At 44.7% G+C, this 25,000-nt stretch overlaps 2 protein-coding genes across 15 annotated transcripts in view; one reads left to right on the top strand and one right to left on the bottom strand.

The window, feature by feature from the left end:
• PLCE1 (phospholipase C epsilon 1) overlaps window positions 1-25,000 on the bottom strand; it is a 296,951-nt gene that overhangs the window by 83,766 nt on the left and 188,185 nt on the right. For all 14 annotated transcript variants that reach the window (XM_075612802.1, XM_075612803.1, XM_075612801.1 and 11 more), the window contains one exon: window positions 14,830-15,146. In XM_075612802.1, the coding sequence (XP_075468917.1) occupies window positions 14,830-15,146 (317 nt within the window). The remainder of the gene's footprint in view (window positions 1-14,829; window positions 15,147-25,000) is intronic.
• The window catches only part of RBP4 (retinol binding protein 4), a 534,850-nt gene continuing 534,533 nt past the window's right edge, over window positions 24,684-25,000 (top strand). The window contains exon 1 of the mRNA XM_075612823.1: window positions 24,684-24,689. The gene's annotated coding sequence lies outside the window, so the exon portion shown is untranslated. The remainder of the gene's footprint in view (window positions 24,690-25,000) is intronic.

Genomic DNA, 25,000 nt, shown 5'->3' with positions numbered 1-25,000 from the left:
GCTGTTGCAAAAGCCCGGGAAATGTATCTCTTTTCCCGGGCTGAGCTTCCTTCAGCCCTATTGGCCACTAGGGAGCACCTGACCTCTGCCTCCCTAAGCCTCCTGGGAATTGTAGTTCCCAGGGGCTGCCTAATGCATTGGGGCCGCGTGCGCGCTTCCCTCGCGCATGCGCGAACCCCTAATGGCCGCCTCAACCTCTCTACTACCTTCCCTACTCTCGCGCAATCTCTCTGGGGCCTTCCCTGCGCTTGCCACCTACTGCGCATGCGCGAGCTAACGCGCAATGGCGGCGCACTCTCCTCCAGCCGCCGAGCCGGTGGCAACGCGATCGCGGCCCTAGCGACGGCCCGATCGCGTCCCCGGCAACCAGCCTGCACCGCTATGCCCCGCGCTGCTCCCTGCTCTGGCCCCCACCCTCGCGAAGTGCCGGCGGGTCCGTCGCAGCCTCCGGCGGCACCCGCTACCGCACGGCACTCGCAGAGGGGGGCCAGAAAGTGAAAATATACCTCGGGGCTACACGTGCATAACTGATGTAAATAACGCATTTGTAACAGGCTCTATAGTCTCCCCGCTTGTGCACAGCTTCGGAACAGGTAGGGAGCTGGTATTGCTGTTCAGGACGTGATGACAGGCGCATGCGTGAGCTGCCGTTTGCCTTTTGGGCGCCATGTACTTACTCGCGAGTGTACTTAAAGTGAGTGTCCTTAAAGCGGGGTATGCCTGTATATATATATATCACACACACACACACACTATATATATCACACACACACTATATATCACACACACACACACACACACACACACACACACACACTATATATATATATATATATAACACACACACACACACACTATATATAACACACACACACACACTATATATATATATGACACACACACACTACATATATATATAGTGTGTGCGTGTGTGATATATATATATATATATATGTAGTGTGTGTGTGTCATATATATATATATATATATATATATAGTGTGTGTGTTATATATAGTGTGTGTGTGTGTGTTATATATAGTGTGTGTGTGTGTGTGTGTGTGTGTGTGATATATATATAGTGTGTGTGTGTTATATATAGTGTGTGTGTGTGTGTGTGTGTGTGTGTGTGTGTGTGTGTGTGTGTGTGTGTGTGTGTGTGTGTGTGTGTGTGTGTGTGTGTGTGTGTGTGTGTGTGTGTGTGTGTGTGTGTGTGTGATATATATATATATATATAGTGTGTGTGTGTGTGTGTGTGATATATATAGTGTGTGCGTGTGTGATATATATATATCACACACACACACTATATATATATATCACACACACACACACACACTATATATATATCACACACACACACACACACACACACACACACACACACACACACACACACACACACACACACACACACACACACACACTATATATATCACACACACACACACACACTATATATATATATAAATATCACACACACTATATATATATATATATATATATATATATATATATATATCTATCACACACGCACACACTCACACACACTATATATATATATATATATATAAATATCACACACTATATATATATACAGGCATACCCCGCATTAACATACGCAATGGGACCGGAGCATGTATGTAAAGTGAAAATGTACTTAAAGTGAAGCACTCCCTTTTCCCCACTTATCGATGCATGTACTGTACTGCAATCGTCATATACGTGCATAACTGATGTAAATAACGCATTTGTAACAGGCTCTATAGTCTCCCCGCTTGTGCACAGCTTCGGAACAGGTAGGGAGCTGGTATTGCTGTTCAGGACGTGATGACAGGCGCATGCGTGAGCTGCCGTTTGCCTTTTGGGCGACATGTACTTACTCGCGAGTGTACTTAAAGTGAGTGTCCTTAAAGCGGGGTATGCCTGTATATATATATATCACACACACACACACTATATATATCACACACACACACACTATATATCACACACACACACACACACACACACACTATATATATATATATATATCACACACACACTCACACATAATATATATCACACACACCACCTTGCTGCAACCCCCCCCCCCCCCCCCTCCCGGCGGCAGCGCAACCCCCCTCCATCTCCCGCGCGGGCAGGGAGGCAGGCACAGGGATCGGGACACATACACACCCGCTCCCCCCTCCATCTCCCGCACGTGCAGGGAGGCAGCCACGGTGATCGGGGCAGAAGGGGGCACCATACAGCGGCAGATCGGGAGCAAGCACACGTCACTGGGAGACTCATGAATATTCATGAGCTTCCACTGACTGACAGAAGCAGATGAAAAACATATCCCTTCACTAATGATGTCACCAAATTTCGCCGATCAATACATGGAGAACGAATTGACCTGCAGCTATACAGTTCTTTAGGTAAGTAGAGATTGCCTACATGAAACTATTGAAGTAAAAAAATTAAAAAAATAAAAAAAAAAGACTGACCTGCAGCTTTAAAGGCACACTACCCCAATCTAATGCTGCAATCAAATGCAGGCTTACTACCGGGCTCTATAGCTCATCCACAGGGAGCTCTTCTGGACCTATCCCTGTCGCAGCCTGGCCCATCCACACCCCCCCACCTTGCTACCCTGCCATTGGATCCTCACCTATATATACCCTGCGCTTTCACTGACTCGTCGGCTGAGCATAGAACCAGTTGTTCTCATCACTCTCTGCCTCCCTAGTCTTGTCTTGTCTTGCAGTCTCGTCCTTGTGTACCGAACCGGCTTCCTCTTCAACTCTCCGCACCTCTGGCTTCCCGACCTTTGCATACGGCAATCGACTTCTCCGCACCTCTGGCATCCCGACCCTGGCATACGGCAATACGACTACTCTGCTCTCTCCGCTCCCGATCTTGGCTTACGGTAATCCGACTACGTCTCTCTCTCTAACCCCGGACTTGGCTAACAGTACCCACTACTATCCGTACCTCTCCTGCCCCGGACTGGACACCCAGACCATTCTACACTCAAGACGTGCCCTCGTAGCTGTGGGTGGAGTTATATCCTTTCCCACCTCAGCACCGTGGTCCCGCCTCGTTTGTGGTGAGCACTGCCTGACAATGATGGGACATGGAAACATGGAAAAAACTAAAATGATTTTTTTACCAGCTTAATGCAGATGCCCCGTTAAGGTATCAATATTCTGACACATAATTGGTCGAATCTATCAATCACCACTAGTTACTTCTGGGTTTTTATCTCACCAATAGCTGCATACAAAATGAAATAAAAAATAAAAAAACCTTTCCTTATGTGGCGCTTGTGAATAACGGTTTTATTGTATGTGTGCTGTATGATGTATTTGTACAGTATAACGGTTTTATTGTATGTGTGCTGTATGATGTATTTGTACAGTATAACGGTTTTATTGTATGTGTGCTGTATGATGTATTTGTACAGTATAACAGCAGCAGGGTCACACATTATCTAGCCTGCCTGTTACAATACAACATTATTGTGCTGTAATGTACAGTTTATAATTATCGCTGTATCAATGCAAGCAATATCAAGTGATCGGTCGCTTTGGACCCAAGAGCTTTAAAAAGGGCCCTCAGTTTGAAGAGTATATGCCGGTTTCCCAGCATCTCAAATGAATTTCTATCAACCCGAGATTTATACTTAGTTCTCAGACAGTTGGGCATCTTTTCATAGCTACGTGATATGGCCTACTGTATAATGAGATTGGCCAGTGCTCCCTATTGAGGAGCTGAAGTGGATGCACTTCAGATGAAGGAATTGTGTTCTAGGACAATCAGAAAAGTCTGGTATTTTGCAATAACAAAAATCTATCATTTTACTTTTTCTTTAAGATAGTCCTCAGTGACAGCAATTTTCTGATACCATCAATAGAGCCATGTGGGAACCAATCTGATTGGAACAACTCTTGCAGCACCTCCAATCTCTTACGTAACAACTCTTTACAAAAAGTAGTACACCAATATTGGCATCATTTTTAAAACGTGTTCCAGAAATGCATCTTAGGAGAAAATAACTCTACCCACCCACTTCTGAGATTTGGTATTGGGTAAAACATGTAATCACTATAATTTGCCTTTTCATTTTCTTCATATAACATATACAGATGTGAAATCTAGGAGACTAGTAAAGTTATTTTTAAGAATGCTTATAATCCTCTCTCACCCTTTATCGTTTTCCTATGATATACCTGGTTGAACGGTTTTATTTTTGGGAAGGCTAGATAAAGTACCATTCCAAGGTGGCGCTGACAACGGTTGGTGCTCATTCAAATAACCTCTTTTCCTAGGTGTTCTGAAAAAAAATCCCTGCCTTAAATATATCAGAAGTGTTTTTCTTACATTCCATTATCACTCAAAACAATCTCTCTGAACAAGCAATGAACTGAAGCCAATAACATGCTACAGGCATACCCCAGTTTAAGGACCTTCCCTTTAAGTACACTCGCGAGTAAGGACATATTTTCAATAGCACTATACCCCTGTGTCCGTACGCTCGCTTCGCGAGTACGGGACACTTATTCTGCCCTACAGACCGCCGTAGTAGTGACGCGCTGATTCCCCTCGCCCAATAGGCAAACGGCAGCGCGAGCATGCACCTGTCAGCACGTCCTGAACAGCAATACCGGCTCCCTACCTGTACCGAAGCATCGATAAGTGGGGAAATGGTAGTGCTTCACTTTAAGTACATTTTCGCTTTACATACATGATCTGGACCCATTGTGTACGTTAATGCGGGGTATGCCTGTATTTGTTTAAAAAAAAAAAAAGCATCTATTTGACAATCCAGGAGAATCACTAAATCATTCCTCTCCAACCCCCCCCCCCCCCCTCACCCCCCTTCCATGTGAGTTAAGGATAGGAGACTACAGGCTTCTATGATCAAGAAAGGACTGTGCACATTACTGTCAAAATATGTATGTATCAGCAAAGTGGATAATAGACTTATCTCAAAGGGACATTTTTAAATTGACTGTCAACAAAGAAACTTCTTTAAAAACATTTTTGTTTTATAAATCTCTGTTAAACGAAGTTCTTTTTTTCAGCGAGTTGTTTATAGACTGCTCAGTAGCCACTTAGCCTAAAATGACTATTTTGGTATGCATATTTCTCTATGGGGCACACACACAAGTGCCTGTAGGGGTTATCGCACCCGTTCTGGCATTAAGTCCCATTCAAGTTAAAGGGAGCTAACGCTGGAACGGGTGCAATAACCTGAACCGGCACTTAATGCATGTGCCCCTATCGGGCTTATTCAATGTGGAGTTTCCAGCCGAACGCACTTACTGAGACATACAAGCAATGGGGGAGCGTGGGATTAGAAAAACATTTGACAATAAAAAACAATAAAATACAATAAAATTAATGTGGTTACAACAATATTGCTGGGGGTTGGTGAAAATATTAAATACACTTACACGGCCATGTGCAAGCGGACACGGTAATGTGGTTTCTTTAAGCAATTCCAGTCACTCCCAACAACAGGGTTGCAGCAGAGGGGAACTCCATGCTGGCTCAAAGCATCTGTCATAGAGCCGTGGTCTAACTTACTGCCACATTGTAAGCACACCTCATATATTAAGCTTAAGGTAAGCGCCAGGTTTTTTCCTATTGAACGCACTTACTGTAGCTTATTGAACAGGCCCCTAAGTCATACAGTATATAGTTGTGCTCCAGTTACAATTTGTCGTTCCAATCAGAGACTGCACTATAATAATGTGACTGCAATATGTATGATAAATTCCATTTCAAAAGTGAGCACATTGTGTTATTCTTTCTGCTACCACAAAAAGACTGTAAAAAGTGTCATAATAGGTTGCGTTTTCAAGACTGCAAAATGGAATTGTGGTTTTATTTATCCCTAAAAAGAGCTATTTAATACTAGGTTTACAATGTTAATTTATAAATCAGTGCTAGTGGTTGCACTGACCTAAGATTATTTAAATCGTTGAATCTCTTTTAATTGAACCTACAATAAACAAAAAGAACAAATGAAAGTGTAATGCCACAAATGGTGAACAATAACTCAGGATTGTTGACACCTTAATTCATTAAAGGTTATTATAGGCTAAAGCTGTTAAATTCCACACATTACTGAAATCCCTTCTCTGATTGGTCTCTGATTGGTGAAAAATCTGGGCATTATCCAATCAGTAATGGCCTGGAATTTTTGCCAACTTGCCAAGTTTTTCAGCAATCAGCTTTGAGTTCTCATAGCATAGAGTGAAAACAGCTCTCAGACCGGGGAATTTGATTGGACAGGAGGCACCAGCAAGGCACTGACTCCTCCCCCATCCTGCCTGCAGAGAGCTCCGCACAGGAGAGTGAGGAGAACGGTTTGTGTGTCTGCTGTATGTTTTGTGGGTGTAGAGGGGGCAGCAGAGTGTTATGTTGGTGTGTGTCTACAGTGTATGTTTTGTGGGTATAGAGGGTGTAGGAGGTCTGCAGAGTGTGTTTTATTAGTGTGTGTCTCTGCAGTGTGTGTTCTGTTGGTGTAGAGGGGAGCAGCAGAGTGTTTTGTTGGTGTGTGTCTGCAGTGCGTTCTGTTGGTGTAGAGGGGAGCAGCAGAGTGTTTTGTTGGTGTGTGTCTGCAGTGCGTTCTGTTGGTGTAGAGGGGAGCAGCAGAGTGTTTTGTTGGTGTGTGTTCTGTTGGTGTAGAAGGGAGTAGCAGAGTGTTTTGTTGGTGTGTGTCTGCAGTGTGTGTTCTGTTGGTGTGGAGGGGAGCAGCAGAGTGTTTTGTTGGTGTGTGTCTGCAGTGTGTGTTCTGTTGGTGTAGAGGGGAGCAGAAGAGAGTTTTGTTGGTGTGTGTGTGTGTGTGTGTGTGTGTCTGCAGTGTGTTTTGTGGGTGTAAAGGGCGGAGAAGGGCTGCAGAGTGTGTTTTGTGGGTGTTGGGGGGGAGGGGGGGTTCTGTAGAGTGTGTGTGTGTGTGTGTGTGTGTATATAGAGGGGGGCTGTGTGTATGTACAATTTCATTTTAATAAACACGTACCATAAAAGCATAAGAAAGTAGACGATCATGTTGATAAAAATCAATAGGACTACAAAAGTGTCTTATCTTTTTTACTAAAAATTTAAAAAATAAATTAAATTAAAATAAGCCTACATTTAGCCTATAATAGTAATAATCATCTCAGAACAGGGCATTACTGGCCAATAATGCCTTGGCTGGGTTAAAATCCCTCAGCTTCGCCTCAGGCCTTCAACTCTTCCAGTCAGGGCATTATTGGCCAGTTTCCCTATTCTTCTGGGATAATTACTTAAGTATCTGAAGAAAAAAAAAAGAGATGAACCATCAGTTTTTCCAACATATTGGGCTTTTCCCCTATAGTTATAGTCACATGATTATTGAGCACCATTTCTAACAAAAAAATCAATTGTATTACCCCCATAGTGGCAGCCTAATCAGGCTACATGAGAATCAGTTCAATATGCATCATTTCATGAATTGTACTCAATGGAATTACATTCATGTGTGTCCAATTTCAATTGGACTCCCATGGTGTGTGTCCTTGCCAATTTGATTCGGCTTCTCACATAACTAGTAGGAGGACTTTACCGAGGTCCTACATATTTAGTATAATACTACCATGCTAGCATATTAATATACTTGCTTTAGAGAAACCCATACTATGTTATTTAAAGTAGACCATATTCTTGTCAACAAAACATTGTGCTACGATTTTCTGAGGTATAATTCGAAGAAATGAAACATCAGTTGCGTCTCTTGTGTACAACTTGTACTGAACAGTTTACAGGCAGCATAACAGAATTTCTCATTAAAATGGAAAAAGGTAATACCTTCCACATACATAATGTGACCTACAACTTTTATCCTGCAAGGTTCCAAGACTGTGATGCATGCATGTAACCATCTATAAGTATATTTAGCAAAAGATACAAAACTAAATCTGAGGCTTTTTCTAGGTTTCTGTTTACACATGTAACTATAGTATTGTAAGTAAAACCCGTCTGTTGGTAAAAAAAAAAAAATGAAAGTAAATGAACTAAGGCAACAAACAGTCTATATTCTAAACAGGGGTGAGCAAACTTTTTACACCGAGCCCCACTTCTCATCCGTGATATTAGTCAGGGACCCAGTTAAAACATGATAAATATTATAGGTCTCTTTTAAAATAAATCCGCATAGTATTATAAGATAATACAGTACTGTACTGATTAAACTTTTTTTCTCTCCCTACTCTATCCACCTCATAATCTCATCTCTCTCACTCCTCATCTCATTCTACTTCTCCCCTCCTCCTCATCTCATCCCATATCTCCCCTTCCTCAGCTCATCCCATTTCTCACCCTCCTCATCCCATATCTCCCCTTCCTCAGCTCATCCCATTTCTCACCCTCCTCATCTCATCCCATATCTCCCCTTCCTCAGCTCATCCCATTTCTCATCCTCCTCATCTCTCATCCCCTCCTCCATCAGCTCTCCCCCCCATCCCTCCACCAGCTCTCCAATTAAGTGATCACACTTTAACTATTCCTTATTTTACAGGAATATGCCCGATATATAATCCCAACCTAAAATCCTACCAATACAAAAATGGTGTGTAAACATGTTAATATAAAAGTTAACAAAACATGTGTGGCTTACCATAGGGCATATTCCTATGAAATAAGGAATAGTTAAAGTGTGATCACTTAATTGTTGTTCTCATAGAAGCCACATAACTTTATTTATAATTTACATCAAAGCTTCTGAATTACTAATTAACAAAATCATTCCAATATATATTTTCCATAAAACCTGTCAGTGTTCTTAATGTGCTTGTTATGATTGGTGTTTGTACAATGTAATATTGACTTCAGCGGGAGGGGCCGCCACTCGATTCCATTTCAACATTATTATACCGCCCTTCAAGGGGGAATATTAAATGTGGAACACCGATGGTTGTCACTTGCGGTTCGGTGTGCTATTTAAGTTTGAATGATGTATAGAGATCATACACTTTGATTACGAGCGAAACGCGTCAGAGTTAATCTTGTGGGTTGTCTCATACTTTTTATCTGTTTGCCTATGGCTCAATAAAAGTTTTTTACATTTGTTTTTGAGTGATCCAGCCTTGCTATTTTCTCACAGCAGTGCATCGCCTATTTCTTCCCCTACGGGACTTCACTTCCGGTTTCCCGATCAACGGCAGGGAGCAGCCTATCCGGACGCCGCAAGAAGAGGCTGTAAGTTATGCGTTAACTTTATACAAATTTTGCAGTTATTACCCCAGGAGCTTGAATTCCACGTGCGGTGCACAGTGGGGGGGGGGGGGGGGGAGTCTAGAGTCTCCCAATATCTTTGACATTCGGACATCCCCTCTTAGTGTCACCCCACTACATTGTCTCTTTTCATATTAGGGGTCCAAATAGGTTGACTTGGCACTGTTCAAATTAACAGCCTGGCTTTAAAACCGGACAGAGTGACTATCAAATTGTGATCTATCATATATACCTCATCCGCATACTCTGAGCACTGGTCGTTTGGGGATCATCCCCCCGTTTTCTCATTGAATATGGTAGTTCAAGTTAAAAGACCTAAAATATGAATCCTGTAACATGGGAAGGGGGTAGATACTGTACTACTACTGCCCCTCTATTTTTCCTCTATTATCACACCCTTAAGGCACATTTTTCTCCCTAATTAACAAAATGAATGTCAACTAAAGAAGCATGTAAGCGGGTGTATACTTTGTAGACTGCTCCAGTTACAATTATCACTATATTTTATAATATCATAATATATTACATTAAGATACCATTTTACATTTCGTCAGAGGCTGTACTCAAGAATGATACATTAAATGTAAAAAGTGAGCACACAATGTCATTTTCTTTTCTGCTATGACAAAAAGCCTTTGAGCGCAGGTGGGTATCAAGCGGCCTGCAGGGACTTCCCCTGCAGACCCCAATCTCCTCTCTCCCGATCCTATCCTCCCTTCCAGCTTTTGGCCCACTGCTAGAGCATATGGGTGGGACTAAGATGGGGTGGGGCTATAGGCCGATCCGAGAATGAGAGGGAGAGTAAAAGAGGTGAGATGTGGGGGACGGATTAAGAGAGGGGAGAGGGTGGAGACTGTGAGAGGGGGGGAAACGAACAGCGAGAGAGATGAGGAACGAACAGCGAGAGAGAGAGAGGGGGGAACGAACAGCGAGAGAGGGGCTAAACGAACAGCGAGAGAGATGAGGAACGAAAAGCGAGAGAGAGAGGGGGGAACAAACAGCGAGAGAGAGGGGGAAACGAACAGCGAGAGAGAGGGGGGAACGAACAGCGAGAGAGAGAGGGGGGAAACGAACAGCGAGAGACATGAGGAACGAAAAGCGAGAGAGAGAGGGGGGGAACGAACAGCGAGAGGGAGAGGGGGGAACGAACAGTGAGAGAGGGAGGGGGAAACGAACAGCGAGAGAGAGAGGGGAACGAACAGAGAGAGAAAGGGGGGAAACGAACAGCGAGAGAGATAAGGAACGAACAGCGAGAGAGAGAGGAACGAACTGTGACAGAGAGGGGAGAACGAACAGAGAGAGAGAGAGGGGGAATGAACAGCGAGAGAGATGAGGAACGAACAGCGAGAGAGAGGGGAGAACGAACAGAGAGAGAGGGGGAACGAACAGCGAGAGAGATGAGGAACGAACTGTGAGAGAGAGGGGGGAACGAACTGTGAGAGAAAGGGGGGAATGAACAGAGAGAGGGGAGAACGAACAGAGAGAGAATGGGGGGAACGAACAGTGAGAGAGGGGGGGAACGAACAGCGAGATCGAGGGGTGAACGAACAGAGAGAGAGGTGGGGAACGACAAGCGAGATCGAGGGGTGAACGAACAGAGAGAGAGGTGGGGAACGACAAGCGAGAGAGAGAGAAAGAGAGAGAGAGGTGGGGAACGACGAGAGAGAGATGGGGAACGACAAGCGAGAGAGGTGGGGGAATGACAGCGAAAGAGGTGGGGGAACGACAGCGAGAGAGGTGGGGGAACGACAGAGAGAGAGGTGGGGGAGCAGCGAGCGAGGCGGGGGAACTATAGCGAGAGAGGTGGGGGAGCAGCGAGCGAAGTGGGGGAACTACAGCGAGTGATGTGGGGGAACAACAGCGAGAGAGAGTGGGGCAGAACAGCAGCGAGAGAGAGTGGGGCGGAACAGCAGCGAGAGAGAGTGGGGCAGAACAGCAGCGAGAGAGAGTGGGGCGGAACAGCAGCGAGAGAGAGTGGGGCGGAACAGCACAGAGAGAGAGAGAGGGAAAGAGAAGGGGAGAGAGAGCGATTATCACAGAGAGCGAATGTAAGATGTTATACAGAGCAGTTATATGGGGCAATAGGAGGAGTTATAGGGAGGAATTATTTGGGTCAATAGAAATTATAGGGAAGGATTACATGGGGAAAAAGGAGAAGTTATAGGGAGTGATTATATGGGGCAATAAGAGGAGTTATAAAGAGCGATTATATGGCAATAGATGATGTGCAGCCCTTTTAGTGGCTGAAGGGCCACACGTGTGGCCCTTGATGTATATCATGTTGCCCACCACTGCCTTTGAGTATGTAAGAGTGGCAGAATATGTTGCGCTTTTAAGAAGACTGCCATCACGAGTCAAGGCGCAAACTTCATTTTTCTTGTCCTGCCCTCAAATACTTTCTGAACCAGCTACCCGCCAATCTGAACCAGCTCCTCACCCCTACCACATGCAGCACTTATCATCTGAGATCAGACTCCAAAAGACTGTTTATGGTCCCAAGGTTCAACAAAGTATCCGGCCGCTCCTCCTTCTCTCCCGGAGACTCTCACAGCCACCACCAGTCTAAATTCTTTCAAAATTAAAGCTGTCTCGCATTCTAATCTGGTCTGTAACTGTTACATACACCTATAATATATTATCTTTAACTATTCATGCAATGTCTTCAAATATAATGTATAACCCTGTTCATTTAAAGGAACCATGTATTGTTATCATAACTCTGTGCCGAGGACGTGCTTGAAAACGAGAGGTAACTCTCAATGCATTACTTCCTGGTAAAATATTTAATAAATAAAAAAAAAAAAAAAAAAATGGAAACGTGGCTCATCATATTTATATCTCAAATGTACTTGGTGATATAACGTAAGCTAAAATGACATACAGTACCTACACAATATTCCCTATAGTCATCAAAATATGAAGAAAATAATCCATACATTTAAACTACCGTCTTTTACTAGCAAACAGATGTTGGAAAGGCTATTTACTCTGCAATGTCTAGAAGTGGGGCAGTTTGTAATGATTTGATGGTAAAGCTTTAAGATGGTCGGGACAATTCATTTAATTTAGATACATAACAAAAAGAATCTTTAGAAATTTCCAGTATTCTGGATATTCTGTCGTGACAACCATGATCAGGATCCAGATAGTAAATTTTTCTGCAATATTTCTCACATTCTTATACGTTAATGAATTCCAAATACAATTCTTCGCAAGATCAAAGAACAAAAAGTGAAATATCTTTACCTCCGATTATATATCTGAATTCTGTCATTCTAAAATTCACTCTGGCTCCACTGTGTAAATACACTTTAGAACTTTTTCTAAGAACAGCCAGAAAAATCATCAAGCACTCACCCACTGAAGCCAACGAAAGCATGACTCTATGTTTAAGAATTCTCTTGCAAGTTTATAAACAGGGACATTTAGCAATGCTATTCCTTGCAATAGGAAGTACCAATAGATATACACAACTCTTTAGTTATATAAAGCAGAGACTTTGCGGGATCTACTATATGCACTTCTTTTACATTTATGCCATACATAATAAAATGTGTTTAATAGAAATGTAAACGTTTTTTTAAAGAACATTTTTTTTTTTTTTGCCGATATAGCATCTTCCTGTTGGCTTGAGATTTTGCAGCCATTTTGTTTTCTCCAGAGGAAGATTTAAACTTGGTAACGTCACTGGTCAAAATAAGCGAAGGTGGAACCCCAAGGGTTGCTTTTCACTTCTAAGTACTACTGATTCGTGCATCTGTAATCAGACCTATTCAATTGTGGGAGTTGCCTGGAGTTTGTTTGACCAATCTACCTCATTGATTCTTAATTGGGGATGTTCTGTTTCCAGTTCAGTATCCTTCTTATTTCTTGATTCTGCCTGTTGCATTACAACTCTCTCTTTCCCCACCCCTAGGGCTTTGGCATTTCCTATCTCCCTCTCATCCCTGTCCAGGCGGTTTCCTTCTGGACCGGTGTTCGGTTCCTGCCTTTGCAGAGCTTGCTGCCCTCTGAACTGTTTATCCCCACTGCTTTCCCTGAGAGAGACTTGTTTCTTACCTATTCCTTATTTCTATGCATTCACAAAATGTTTCCCCCCTTTTATTTCTGTTCTCATACAAAATACTTCCGAAATTCAGAAGACCTCAATTTTGTATAGAAGAAGGAATTGCGTGCAATGATGGCCCGGTCCAGCCAATTTAAACAAATGACCCCACCCCTCAAAACAAATGAACTTTACAGAGGACTGCTTTAAGATGCAATAGTACTCTCCCGAGGGCTGGACTGTAGCTAGATTTTCTTGTGTTTGCTGTTCTCATGTCCCTAGCACTGACTCATATGACCATTCAACTGAATGGATGGTTTGGAGTGACAAAGGCTATCGCATTTAATGGATATATCCTCTTGATGTGTCATTTCATCATCAAAATCATGAGCCCCTACGTATATGACCACAGAATGTTACATTTATATACCAGAATTTAGATTTGTTAGTAGAACAAAACCAATGATAAGTGTGATACATTTCACAATAATACAGGATTTCTATCAACTTGACTGTGATGTTTCAATAGTAGAGATACTGTACAATTAAAAAATGTCTTGTATCAATTGCGTTTACGATATCCCATTGAAGTGTTTAAAAATGAAAAGTGTTTATAATTATATAAAATAGCATTTTATTAAAGGGAAAGAAAGTACTGCATAAATGCATTATGTGGCTTATCTAGCCAACTTGCTTCGAACACAAATTCATATTACTAAAAAGGACTGAGCCTTAGCTCTACATTCAAGGAGCAATCCAAGCACTTTTTTTCTCCTCTTTATAGTTACAGTTATTTTCTTACACAGGGGGTCTCCGGAGCAGAAGCCCATTAATGTCAGCCCGTGCCCCCCGTGCTTCCTGAGATACAGACCAACAAAGGGGGTGCCGGTATCTTGGCAAAGTTTAAAGTTCCTGCATCACGCGGGCCAATAGGAAGCCGAACCGGATGACGTCACGGCTTCCTATTGGTCCTCAGGGTGCGGAAGCTTTGAAACTCCACCATAACATTAACCCTGGTAGCCAAGTGGAGTGACTACCGGCACCCCCTATGGAAATCTGCATCTCCGGAAGCAGGGGGTTCCTAGAGCTGAAAGTAGTGGGGTTCAGCTCCGGAGACCCCCTGCTTTAATCCTATGTTTTTTTCATTTTTTTTTAATTGGCTAAAAAATTCCATGCTTGGATTGCTGCTTTAAAATTAATCTGTGAAAGGACAAAAAAGGATTTAAAACAATAATATGTAGAAGTATGGTTATAAAAGATTTGGCATGTGGATCTTTGGAAAAGGAAGGCTTTGCCCATTTACTTTCTATATTATCCGTTTCTTATGTAATTCATACATGTTGAATATGTTTGCTGATCAGATTCAATATTAGTGACAAAAAAATACTTATGATTTGCATCCAAAACCAAGTTTAAAAATAGAAAGTAAAATATATGGGAGATACAAAAATGTAATCATCTAACCGCTTTCATAACAAATGTCTCTTTAAGGCATTATATAAAACATTTTTCTTTTTTTAAACGGCTTGGGACAGCTTACCTCATTAAATCTTGCCACGAGTCCTTCCACTGTGTTGTGCTCACCATTCTTCAGTTTCAAAAGAGAAGCAGATAAAGAAGCTTTGATGTCTTTGAGCTTATGCTCACATTCCGCATTTCCCAGGTCTTTGGTCAAGAAATAGAGGTAGTCAATGGGCAAAACTTTTCGGTAAATCTCCTGCTCTTGGTCAGTAAGGATACTTGCAATCTCCTCTGGGAATTGAATGAGGTGCTGGAGATCCACCAGCTCTTTGCTCAGCCCAGCTGCATTAGCTGGGAGGGTGTTTGATGCAGCCATAGATGAACACAGCTGGCGTTCTAAAACAAAAGAAAATATTTCTGCTGATTTACAACTTGACATTGATTCTTGGTTTCTGAAGTTTATTTAAACAAGCCAGTCAAATGTATTTACAAATGTGGGCCAGGAGACTACTGAATAGTAGAACAGGGCTGCAAGCCTTCTGGCACATGCAGAAGAACGTAGGTTGGCAAAGTTCTCAACATTCCGGAGAATTGTGAGCGAGCCGCAGCTATAGGTGGTAGTGGCACAGAGTGCACCATGCAGGTAGAGTCTGTATGACATAACTTATACATAGGGATTCCAGTTTTTCAGTGTTAGTTTTTTCTGGTAAAAATCAGTGTTTATTTAATTTAATGGGGGAAAAAAAAGGCAGGGGTGGTAGGAAGTGATCATCTAATAACCATACTAATAGACAGAAGTGTAATAAGCAGTAGTGATAGCGAGTGGGTGCAAACTGTGAACTGAAAGTGAATCAGAAAACAATTGAGAACACTAGATAGTGTGCTCGGGAGAAATTCACTTAAATGCACACCACAGGTAGTATAAAATATAACGTTTTATAAAGTGTTTTCTTGAAACATATCACCGAGTGCAAGTGTAACGGTAATTTAAAAAATCAATCAGAAAGTGTAGCGATGAGTCAAAATTCCCTCCTAATAACTAATCTGACAAACAATTAATAGTCAGATAGGGAAAAGATAGTAGCCATATAAGCAATGATGGTAGATGACCAATACCGGACAAAGCCTCAGCTAGACACCTCAATACCGCTGTTATTAATAGTTAACAATGAAACAGATACAGCTCAACCCCGTTATAGTGTGATCCGCTACAACGCGGATCCGCTTATAAAGCGGTGTGAGTGTTTTAAAGCTTTATTGCTAACGGACGGACACAATACTCCCCTGCACATCACATCCCATCCCATCCCACCCTGCCCATCACATCTCCCCTTCCTGTCCATCACATCTCCCCTTCCTGCACATCACATCCCATCCCACCCTGCCCATCACATCTCCCCTTCCTGCCCATCACATCCCATCCCACCCTGCCCATCACATCTCCCCTTCCTGCCCATCACATCTCCCTCCCTGCCTGCACATCACATCCCCCCTTGCTGCACAGCACATCCCCCAGTCTGCACATCACCCCCCCGCACATCACATCCCATCCCCCCTGCCCATAACACCGCCCCTTCCTGCACATCACATCCCCCTGCCAGCCTGCACCCCCCACCCCCCATGCCCATCACATCCCCCTGCCTGCACATCACATCTCCTGCCTGCACATCACCCCCCCTGAACATCCCATCACATCCCCCCTGCACATCCCATCCCCCCCATACACACACACCTTTCCTTCCTCACTCCCTGTACCTCCGCCGGGGGGGGAGGAGAGAAGGGAGCTGATTCCTGGCCAGGGGACACACACAGACAGCTGACATCCCGACCCAGGCTCTATGAGATCCTCCCCCACCCCCTCTCGCAGACTCACAGCTTCTCTGCACAGCACACAGATCAGCTGCTGCTGCAGATGCCGGGTAAGTGCTGTGGGGGTGTTGCTGCGACGCCGGCTTCAGGGAGAGCCTGGAGAGTTATCCCAGCTCTCCCCCTCTGGTGGACGCGGAATCCCTTATCGCGGCGGACATTTAAAAAAAATTTTTTATCGCGATCCCGGTTATAACTCGGTCGTATCGGGTGGACCCCGAGGACCACGTTACAATGGGGTTCAGCTGTAGATAATGTAACCGGACCCCGCTGCAGGTAAGTGTCATGGGTGGGGGCACGAGTGGGTTTTGGCCCAGTTTGTCGGGCCCGGCGCATGTGTATAGACAGGAGTATATCTCCTCACACATGTGTGTTTGCACTGTGACTAGTGCTACCATGGCTTCCATGCTCCTGCAAAACTGTCCCTGACGAAGCTCCGTAGCTGTAGGGAAACGTGCGATGGGCACGTAACGACGTCACCAGCCTCCGTTATGGAGCTGTGTTAGTTGTGAGTGTAGCTGATGCCTTAAGCTTAGCGGACCAGTTTACGAATACTATTACTATTTAGATATTAACTTTAGGAGCGCTCATCCCACTCCTGCTAGTGTTCTTTGGGTCGAGTATTATTTATTTAATTACTCCCGATCTAGCTAATACGTTGAGCGCTGCCAGGCAGACACATGGTATGCTTCACACAGCATTGTAGCTGAGAATCTGTGTACCTTATTGGCTTTTTGCCTTCAGACTTGAGCCATAGTGCTCCTACTTGTATATAGACTTTTTGGCTACTTTGATGCCAAACAAATGATCTCAGTTAGTGATTAACTAATACCTCTGTATACCGTAGCACAGCAGTGCGCAAATGGGGGGGGGGCTCAAAATTATTTAGGGGGGGGGGGCGCATGCTGCGTGCAGGGAAACCTGGGGGCGGGCAGAGCTGTGCACGGGCAGCCAGAAGCTCCGTGCTGAGACTGCTTCTCTGCTGTGTCTTGCAGAGGGGGCGGGGCCTTGCTGCGGGGCCTTCCCTGCACACAGACAAGCCCTCCTCCTCATGTCTGTTACCCGCCCGTTTTCAGCAGTACATGTGGGGACCTGAGCAGGCTTAGTTACTCCCTCCCCCCACCCACCATGTGTGTGTGGTTGTGTGTGTGTGTGTGGTTGAGTGTGTGTGTGCATGTGTGGTTGAGTCTGCGTGTGTGTTTGAGTGTGTGTGGGGGTTGAGTGTGTGTGTGTGGGGGTTGAGTGTGTGTGTGTGGGGGGGGGGTTGAGTGTGTGTGTGGGGGGGGGTTGAGTGTGTGTATGTGTGTGGGGGGGGGTGAGTGTGTGTGTGTGGGGGTTGAGTGTGTGTGTGGGGGGGGTTGTGTGTGGGGGGGGTTGAGTGTGTGTGTGGGGGGTTGTGTGTGTGTGTGTGTGTGGGGGGGGGGTTGTGTGTGTGTGTGTGGGGGGGGGGTTGAGTGTGTGTGTGGGGTTGAGTGTGTGTGTGGGGTTGAGTGTGTGTGGGGGGGGTTGTGTGTGTGGGTTGGGTTGAGTGTGTAGTGATTGAGTGTGTGTGTGTAGTGATTGAGTGTGTGTGTATGTGGGGTTGAGTGTGTGTGTGGGGGTTGGGTTGAGTGTGTGTGGGTTGGGTTGAGTGTGTGTGTAGTGATTGAGAGTGTGTGTGTGTTCTGATTGAGTATGTGTGCTGTGTGTGTGTTGTCTGTGATTGTGTGTGGGTGTTGTGATTGAATGCAGCGGTGCACAAACTGGGGGGGCGCCCCGGGCGCAAAATTATTTAGGCGGGGCGCGTGCAGCAAAACCTGAATGCGCAGGCGAAAAAGATGTGTGCAGGCGGCCAAGAAGATGTGCGCGGGCGAGCAGCCGAAGATGTGCGCGGGCGGCCGAACAGAATAGTGCAGGTGGCGGCCACGTGATTCGGAGGTACGGGGGAGGAGCACGCCCCAGCGCTGTGATGTCAAACGCCTCTCCTTCCAGTGTCTGCCCTACAATAGCGCTGTGTTCCTGCTCTCCTCCACTGGCAACCTGCTTCGCTGCGATCCTGTGCAAGTGAAAGGGTCGGCTGCACCTATATCAATCATACTATGAATGTACAAAAATAATTAAAAAAAAAAGTGAAAACACTTCCCCGCTAGTGGGGGGGAGGGGGGAGGGGGGGGGAGGGGGGTAGGGAGGGGAGAGGGGGAGGGGAGGGAGGGGGAGGGAGGGGAGGGAGGGGGGGAGGGAGGGGGGGAGGTGTCCCTGTCTCTCTGTCCCTGTGCCTCTGTCCCTGTGCCTCTGTCCCTGTCTCTGTCCCTCTGTCTCTGTCCCTCTGTCTCTGTCCCTCTGTCTCTGTCCCTCTGTGCCTCTGTCCCTCTGTCCCTCTGTCTCTGTGTGCCTCTGTCCCTCTGTCCCTCTGTCTCTGTGTGTCTCTGTCCCTCTGTCTCTGTGTGCCTCTGTGTCTCTGTCCCTCTGTCTCTGTGTGCCTCTGTGTCTCTGTCCCTCTGTCTCTGTGTGCCTCTGTGTCTCTGTCCCTCTGTCTCTGTGTGCCTCTGTGTCTCTGTCCCTCTGTCTCTGTGTGCCTCTGTGTCTCTGTCCCTCTGTCTCTGTGTGCCTCTGTGTCTCTGTCCCTCTGTCTCTGTGTGCCTCTGTGTCTCTGTCCCTCTGTCTCTGTGTGCCTCTGTGTCTCTGTCCCTCTGTCTCTGTGTGCCTCTGTGTCTCTGTCCCTCTGTCTCTGTGTGCCTCTGTGTCTCTGTCCCTCTGTCTCTGTGTGCCTCTGTCCCTCTGTCTCTGTGTCTCTGTCCCTCTGTCTCTGTCCCTCTGTCTCTGTCCCTCTGTCTCTGTCCCTCTGTCTCTGTCCCTCTGTCTCTGTCCCTCTGTCCCTCTGCCTCTGTCCCTCTGCCTCTGTCCCTCTGCCTCTGTGTCTGTCCCTCTGCCTCTGTGTCTGTCCCTCTGCCTCTGTGTCTGTCCCTCTGCCTCTGTGTCTGTCCCTCTGCCTCTGTGTCTGTCCCTCTGCCTCTGTGTCTGTCCCTCTGCCTCTGTGTCTGTCCCTCTGCCTCTGTGTCTGTCCCTCTGCCTCTGTGTCTGTCCCTCTGCCTCTGTGTCTGTCCCTCTGCCTCTGTGTCTGTCCCTCTGTCTGTCCCTCTGTCCCTCTGTCTGTCCCTCTGTCCCTCTGTCTGTCCCTCTGTCCCTCTGTCCGTGTCCCTCTGTCTGTGTCCCTCTGTCTGTGTCCCTCTGTCTGTGTCCCTCTGTCTGTGTCCCTCTGTCTGTGTCCCTCTGTCTGTGTCGCTGTCCCTCTGTGCCTCTGTCCCTCTGCCTCTGTCCCTCTGCCTCTGTCCCTCTGCCTCTGTCCCTCTGCCTCTGTCCCTCTGCCTCTGTCCCTGTGCCTCTGTGTTCCTGTGCCTCTGTGCCCCTGTGCCTCTGTGTCCCTGTGCCTCTGTGTCCCTGTGCCTCTGTGCCTCTGTGTCCCTGTGCCTCTGTGCCTCTGTGTCCCTGTGCCTCTGTGTCTGTGCCTCTGTGTCCCTGTGCCTCTGTGCCTGTCCCTCTGTCTCTGTGTGTCTCTGTGTCTCTCTCTCTCTCTGTGCCTCTCTCTGTGCCTCTCTCTCTCTCTCTGTGCCTCTCTCTCTCTGTGCCTCTCTCTCTCTGTGCCTCTCTCTCTCTCTGTGCCTCTCTCTCTCTCTGCCTCTCTCTCTCTCTGCCTCTCTCTCTCTCTGTGCCTCTCTCTCTCTCTGTGCCTCTCTCTCTCTCTGTGCCTCTCTCTCTCTCTCTGCCTCTCTCTCTCTGTGCCACTCTCTCTGTCACCCTCACCCACTCCCTCTGTTTTTATCTTAACTGCCCTATACCTACACCGAAATAACCTATTCTGCTTTCTTCCGGATCTGACTCAAGTTTCTCACGGGGGACATCGGAAGACTGGTAGGGAACACCTCCCCTCCAGTATAGTTCCTTGAGGGACTACGGATCAGGTAAGATCCCAGGCGGGATTGCTGCTTTGGAAATCAAGAGGGGCATCCTGACACTGGTTAATGGGTTCAGAAGTCATTCACATCTGGCTTTTTTTTTCTTTTTTCGTTTCATGAGGCACACACACACACACACACACACACACACACACACACACACACACACAGTACTTTTCGAAATAAACCTACGTTTCTATGAAAACTTAAGTTGTTTTTTTTTTGCGGCCCACCTAGACTTAAACCTTGTTTATTTGGCCCTTGTTAGCATTTGAGTTTCATATGCTTGCTCTACCCTATTCCATAGGGTTAAACAGATCTGCTCAATACATACTTCATATGGCTATAAGAGTACTATAAGTCAGGGGTGGGCAAACTGGGGGGCGTGGCGGTTACAGAGGCACAGCACTCTTCCCCAAGGTATTTAAATTAAATGATGGGGGATCACGCAAGGCCTCTGCAACTTCCCTTACTCGGTCTCCAGCGGCGCGGCGTTATGGAGTCAAATGACACCGTGGGGTCACGTGACTTCATGTTGCTATGGCAAAACGATGTCACGTGACCCCGCGGTGTCATTCGACGCCGGAGACAAGTAAGGAGGGGGGCGCGAGCAGGAGGGGAGAGCAGGCAGGGGGGCGCAGACGGAAAGTATGCACACTCCTGCATAAGTGTATAATATATAAATAAATGTTTAATTGCGTTTTTTCTTTTCATTTTTTTTGCACGAAACTGAATATGTACAGTATAAGTGTATATAAATCTATGTATTATGTATGATTGAATGTACTGTACAGCTATGCATAAATACTGTACATATGAATGAACTATGCCTAGTGTGTCATGCTTGCCAGGCCTCTTGAAATTGGAAGAATACCCTTTGAGTATAGCAGTATATAAAATATGCTAATTAGTGAAAGTAACATGAAGGACGTACGATTATATTATACCTCAATTAATCTTTAACTGCTGGTGAGTGCAAATTATATTGTTCTTTATTCTATTGTGTTTAGTATTAATTAGATCAATAAAACAAATGGCAATTATTTGAAACTATTTAAATAACAGGTACATAAATGGATATTCTTTCCTTAAATCGGCTCCATAAATAAAAGTTGTCTATTCCCATTACCGGGGTCATGTCTTTCCTACTAACCAATTAGTAGAAGCGGTCTAATAAGACAAAAGACAATATACCAATTGCTTATCTCTTGTTCCTAGGGTATCAGTGCACACAAACACATTCTGGGCCATATTTACGAAGCTGTGCGTCGCCATAACACACTTTATATCCCATCTACCTTATTGTGTTATAAGGTGGCTTATGACATAGGACTGCTTAGTAATAAATATGCTTCCCAGTGACCAAAATTAAGTCTACTTACATTTCCAAAAGATTTTTATTTTTTATTTTATTTTTTAAATATCAAATTGCAAGTCACCTTCAGTTTGTTGCATCCTTTCTTAGTGAACGATTACTTTCAGTGGGACAGGTTCTATTTATGTGCTTAGCTATGCATGGCATGCATGACCCTATATTTATTGACAGATGTAAGCTTTCTGAATACTGAGCAAGCGTGCCAACATGATGCTGCGCTGAAATTCTGAGCATGTGTCATATACACAAATATTACAGGGCAACAATCATTTTCACTAGATTTTTGTGTTTGTTTTTAACCTACAGTATTTACTTCTAATATAAAAAGTACAAAAAAATGGCAGATACACATGAGGTAGTCTATTTTCAAGTACCAATAAACATTATTTTTACTCATCATACGTTTGTGCCTCGCTGTGGCCACGTACCAGCTTCACATAGCAGAGCCAGTAAACAACCTCAAACGGATGAGATCTTCTTTAAAGCAGCAATATGGGTTAACTTATAAAATTATTCTTTTATTTTTTTACATTACAGGTTTGAAGCAGGGGGTCTCCGGAGCTGAACAGTCTTAATTTAATCTCCGGGGACCCCTCCGTCCAGAGATCTTTACCTCCGTAGTGGTGCCGGGATGCGTCTAATCTAATGGCGGCTTAAATGTCCCGCAAGCCAATGGGAAGCCGTGACATCATTTGGTGTGACTTCCTATTGGCCCACGTGACCTGGACTTTTGAACTCTGCAGAGATGCTGGCACCCCCTAGGGAGGTATCTCTGGAAGCAGGGGCTCCCCGGAGATTACATTAACACAGTCCAGCTCCGGAGACACCCTGCTTCAAACCTGTAATACAAAATAAATATATATATATATATATTTTGTTTAATTAACCAGTACTGCTGCTTTAACTCAGGCAATGCTGAAAAAGCTGTGTAATATGACAGTCATAAGCTTTTAGGGGTCCATGTTAAAATAAATTGGAAGCAGAAAGTGACATAATGAGTGCTCATTTGCATGTCATTACCCAGAATCCCTGGCTGCAGTGGAAGCATTGTATGCTAAGAGATAATGGGGAAAGGCAGGTTTGCAGACCCTGTTTGTGACATGCGAATGTGCCCACACGTGGTATTTTTATTTGCTGCGCACTGTGCGGTGCAGGGGTTTTGTCACTTTTCTACTCACCATAATTTATTGTGTGTCCGGTATATTACAATCTACAGTACAATGTGATGTGTCTTTGCCTTTACTACTACACCTAAAAAAACAAAACAGTAACATTAATAAACCAGAAACTTTACTATGTGTAGTCATGTTTCCTATGGGATTCATTATGCACTGCATATAAATAATGTATTTTTATGGTATTCCCCTTAGAATGTTATAAAGTATTGTTGTAACGATTTCCTACAATTTAATCTTTGTCTCTCTGCATACAGTACGATACAAAATTCAACTGATCAAAGTAACGATGAAATAGTTGTTTCTCCCCAAAACGATGCCCAGTCAATAAAGAGTTATAAGGGTTAATGACACACACAACTGCCTTCCTCATTACTAGGACTGCAGTTGTTAATTAAGCAAAACAGGGGATCTTATAAATATTACTTTGAAATCCATATAAGCCAGAGCTTACCAGTAAAGCGGCTTTTGTGTCGCCATGGTATGAAATCAACAAATCCCATAACAACCCTACCAATAGGATTATGTCAATTTCCTGTACTGTTGCCACTGAATTAGAAAGGTTTCTTTTCTTTTAGGCGCAGAACACATAATATCCAAGTAGAGTCCATCTAATTGCTGATATGATCGTAACATCCTGATAACAAGAAATGACAATAAAAATCGATATGAAAATGTTTGTTATTGCAGTATTGACATCAGCCGTGGATATTCATTGACGAACTGCTGGTGATTTTCAGTTTAAGGCCGCACTCATGTTGGCCGCGCGGACTTGCGCTACCGTACAAGCCACCGCGCGCACTCCTGCAGCCCCAGGCTGCAGGAGATTGGGGATTCGATCGGGGGGTGTGGCGAATGCATCACGAAGCTGGTTCGCCCTCATTGGCTGGACCAGCTCACGCGACGACGCCACCATCAGCGCGGACTAAGAAGACAGAGCTACCAGTGTAAATAGCTGCTCTCTTCTAGTGCCTGTTCCTGGCGTGTTGACCCCATTCCCCTAATCCTCTTTTTTATCCCCATCTCTGAAGTCTAAGGATAGCAGTGGGAGGGGTTTTTAATTTTCAATTTAAAATGCAATTTATTTGAAAACACAATTCAATGTGTAATATATGTTAAAACTAAATACCTTTCCACATTTTATTTTTTTTATGAAAAAATGCTTTCAAATGAAAAGTTACTGATGTCTGTTTTCATCGTGTTAATTGTTATCTTCTGTACTTTCTATTTAACAGATTTATCATTATAAATATTGTAATAATACATTTCTTAATATTGGTATGATGGGAAATGTTTTCTAAGTGCCCGACGCTATGCCCAAAGCTGCTTCCACACAAAACCACAGATAATAGGTCATTTCTATCTTGATATTCTGGCTTAAAATGTGTTCTCCAAAGTTCCAAAGTAGATTTTTTTTAGAACTTTAAAAATCCAATGTATTCCCTGTATGTTTATATGGTTAGAATATATATATCAGCCCTTTGAGAAAGTCGCCCGTTGGTGACGAAACGCGTCAGGGATACTGAGAGCGCGATGACGTCACGACGACGCTGCGCACGCGCACGAGGCCCAAACCTAGCGTGGGAACTTTACAGCGGCCATTCGGAGTGGAGAGCTGATTTCTGGACAGCAAAGAGGCGGCACACGGCGTTCCTGGTATCCGGGTAGCAGTGGTGTGTACAGGCAGTCCTGGAGGATATATTCACAAACTGCCTTTTAAATATTTTAATCTTGTGAGTGCGATTCCTTCCCTCCCCTTCCTCCCTTCCCCTTTTATAATAAACATACATTGTTATGCTATGGGGCGTGCGCTCTCTCTCTCAATATTTACTCGGCCGGGGGTTAAATCCACTCGCCCGGGGCGAGCAAATGTATAGGTTTGTCGAACACTGTGTGTATATA

This window comes from Ascaphus truei, chromosome 8, assembly GCF_040206685.1.
Source record: "Ascaphus truei isolate aAscTru1 chromosome 8, aAscTru1.hap1, whole genome shotgun sequence".
Taxonomy (NCBI): domain Eukaryota; kingdom Metazoa; phylum Chordata; class Amphibia; order Anura; family Ascaphidae; genus Ascaphus; species Ascaphus truei.
This window is presented reverse-complemented; position numbering and strand designations above follow the sequence as displayed.